Consider the following 3,433-nt stretch of genomic DNA (forward strand, 5'->3'; position numbering starts at 1 on the left):
CTCCTTTAATTCAACAAAACGTATATTTTCAATATGGAGTTTATAATGTGTCATTAGACTTCAATAATTGACCTAAGTGGGGAAATGTCTATGGTGCAAGGCTAAGGGTAGGGTCTAGAGCACAAGTGGCTGACTCTCCATGGAAGGTTTGCAAACGGGCTCTCCTCACAAGGAAGGAAAGCAAGTGTTAATTATGGATGTAGGAAGAGCGGGATGAAATTTAAAGAATTCACCCAAGTTCATTTAATTTTTAAATAGAAGAATACCTTACCTATAGAAATGTGGTAATAAGACCATGAATTGGCTGAGACAGAAGAGCACTACAGCCCCATACAACACCATGAATGAGCCTTAGAAATATAACATAGAGATTCACGCCTGACTCCAGACCCATGAGGAGCCCAGGAGATCAGAAACACTCCCCAGCATACAATTCCAGTTGATTATAAAGGTATCATTATATCCCATTTCACAAGGACAGCCTGTTACACAGCAAGAGCTGACTGACACAATCATCCAAGAGACCAGATCTGAGGAAATTAGATCATGTGCTGCTTTTTATTTGCCGCACATGATCTGACGTTAAGGAGAACAGTCATGACCATTGTTATTCACGTTTATATCTGATGGCTTTATGACCAGGTGACTATATGTGGGCTCCTTCTGGGTCACTGGGAGAGTTTGAAGGACGTGCATGTTTGTGCAGAAGAACTGGTGACCCTGAACCACACGACCGGCAAGGCATCCAGCTCTCCTGTGAAGTGTCCTCTGATCACGCAGGTGAAGAGATTTCTGAGCAGGAAGGAGGCACAAGATGGGTGATACGGATATTGTTCATTAGCCATCCTTTAGCACTTGTGACAAATATTAGGACAGGGAGGTATTTTGTGTAACAATAGAGAGTGATATTAGCAGGTTGCATTGGAAGATTTCAAGTAGAAACAGGAAGATAATTCGGTGATAAAATATACACGATACTAACCAACCCCTTACCTCAATGAATAAACCTCAGTTGTGGACAGTGAACTTCTAGGCTTCAAGAAATAGATGTACAGTACGAGCTGAGATATTAAAAAAGGAAAATAGAAAAAAAAGAAATATTTTGTGTAGTAACAAAATGGATGTTTTGAAATTCTGCATCATCCTATTTATGGTCATCCTGACACTAAGAATATAGCTGCTCAATCTGTTTGTTCAAATTTGTCTTTCCCTGTAGACGCCCCTGGGAGAGAGATACTTGCTCATCCCTGTCTGCCAGGGCCTGCAGGAGGCTTCCTGGACAGGGAGCTGAATCACAGAATAAAAGCAGGAGACCACTTGAGAAACACAAGAGCACCTTTCTAGAGTAACTGCCTGACATTCAGCTTTTGATTTCTGAAGCATGCATCTCAAAGGCAGTCAGGTTGAATAAACACACTGTGAGGTGTGGGTAACAATGACCAGAGAAGCACTCAGGCTGCCCACCCACCCCCATGAAGTACCTCTTCAAAAAAGCCCTTGGTAAACCTCCATAGGGAGACAAGACTGGCCCTGCTTTTCCCATTCAGCACCCAAATTCTAATCATATAAAAATCTCCCATAAATTGTGAACCCACAAACCCCTAACACTCTGGCCATGGACCCTAATAAAGGGGGATCCCTCAGCAGTGCTCTGTCTTTCCTTCTCAATGCCTCTCTCCCCCTTTGAGACATCTCCAAATGGCTTTAGGGATCCCATGTGCCCTCCAGGACCTGTGAGGAATAGACCTGGTTTTGTTAGAGTTCTCTGATGGGTGCTGCTGAGGCCTGTCTTGCAGTCACAGTAAGAACCCAAGGACTGGTGCAGCCACAGCAGAGGCTCTGGTCAGGGAAGCATCAGTGGGAATGTCCACAAGCACAGGGCGCAGGGGGGTCCCTGGGCTTTCCTAGCGTGAGCATCCCTGTCAGTAGCCTGAGACTTAAAGGGAACAGTGTTAGAGTCCACATTATCAGGAACAGAGGTGAAGGAAGTGGTGAAACAAGATTGACAGACTCAAAGTGAAAACTGGTTTTGAATTCTCCTCTACAATAACAATAAAGTTATGTGTAGGGCTTAGTGGCCAAGTGTAGTTTCTTCCATAAGAGAAATAAAAGTCATGATTATTCTTTTGGTAAATCTAGGGAAAATTTACTTGACATGGTATAAGTCATTTGAAATAAAATTAATTTTAAGAAATCCAACATGTCCCATGTAAGATACAGAAATTTCCAGGCATTTGAGATCCACGTTTGGGGAAAAAGTAAGGAATGTATGAAAATGGACAAAGGAGAAAACTGTCTGTGTATCAGAGCAGAAGCTTAATAAAGTGAGTTATTGAAATGTATGGAGAAGTTGAATTATTAAAAAAAAAAGGAAATTCCAAGAATTAAGTAGGAGAAGCAGATTCTACTTACACAACCTGATTGAAGAATGGCAATTCATGGTTCTGAGGCTGTGACCCTGCAATCGTGGGCACTCCTCCAGCCACAGGACCACTGACCCTTACATCACTGGAACCCCAATGATTCTTTTCAGAGCCCTCTTTATGTCTCTGTTCTTCAGGCTGTAGATGAAGGGGTTCAGCATGGGGGTGACCACCGTGTACATCACCGAGGCCACTGCACTTGCGTGCGAGCTCTGGGTAGCAGAAGAGCTAAGGTATACTCCTAGGCTCGTACAATAAAATAAGGAGACAACTGAGAGGTGAGATGCACAGGTGGAAAATGCTTTATACTTGCCCTGAGCTGATGAGATCCTATGTATGGAGGAACCTATCTTACAGTAAGAGTAAAGGATTCCAGCCAGGGGAGGACCAGCCAGCAGGACAGTTGCAAAATTTATCACCATGTCATTAAGAAAGGTGTCGGAACAGGCATGCCCAATGACCTGATTGAGTTCACAGAAGAAGTGGGGGATTTCCATGCCTGTACAGAAGGTCAGCCGTAACAACATTAAGCTCTGTAACGAGGAATTAAGAACACTGATAATCCAGGACACCAGAACCAGCAGTCCACAGAGCTGGGGGTTCATAATGACCGTGTAGTGCAGGGGCTGACAGATGGCCACAAAGCGGTCATAGGCCATCACAGTCAGGAGAAAATCATCCCAGCCTGCAAAGAGTAGGAAAAAGTACATCTGCATGATGCATCCTGCAAAGGTTATGACTTTGCTCTGAGTCTGGATGTTCCACAGCATCTTGGGGACGGTGGAGGAGGTGAAACAGATGTCTGCAAAGGACAGGTTGGCCAGGAAGAAGTACATGGGGGTGTGGAGGTGGGAGTCAGAGCTGACGGCCAGGATGAGGAGCAGGTTTCCACACACAGTGATCAGGTACACGGAGAGGAAAAGCCCAAATATTAGGGGCTGAAGATCTGGTTTCTCTGAAAATCCCAGAAGAAGAAACTCTGAAATTCCTGTATCATTGTTTGGTTCCAT

The 3,433-nt window shown here is 44.2% G+C and overlaps 1 protein-coding gene across 1 annotated transcript; it reads right to left on the reverse strand.

The window, feature by feature from the left end:
* Positions 1-2,500: 2,500 nt before the first annotated feature.
* On the reverse strand, positions 2,501-3,433 carry LOC125283796 (olfactory receptor 7A17-like). Its single transcript, XM_048227196.1, has one exon. It carries the CDS (start codon positions 3,431-3,433, stop codon positions 2,501-2,503), a length of 933 nt encoding a protein of 310 aa, XP_048083153.1.

The sequence above is a fragment of the Ursus arctos genome, unplaced genomic scaffold (genome assembly GCF_023065955.2).
Source record: "Ursus arctos isolate Adak ecotype North America unplaced genomic scaffold, UrsArc2.0 scaffold_14, whole genome shotgun sequence".
NCBI lineage: Eukaryota > Metazoa > Chordata > Mammalia > Carnivora > Ursidae > Ursus > Ursus arctos.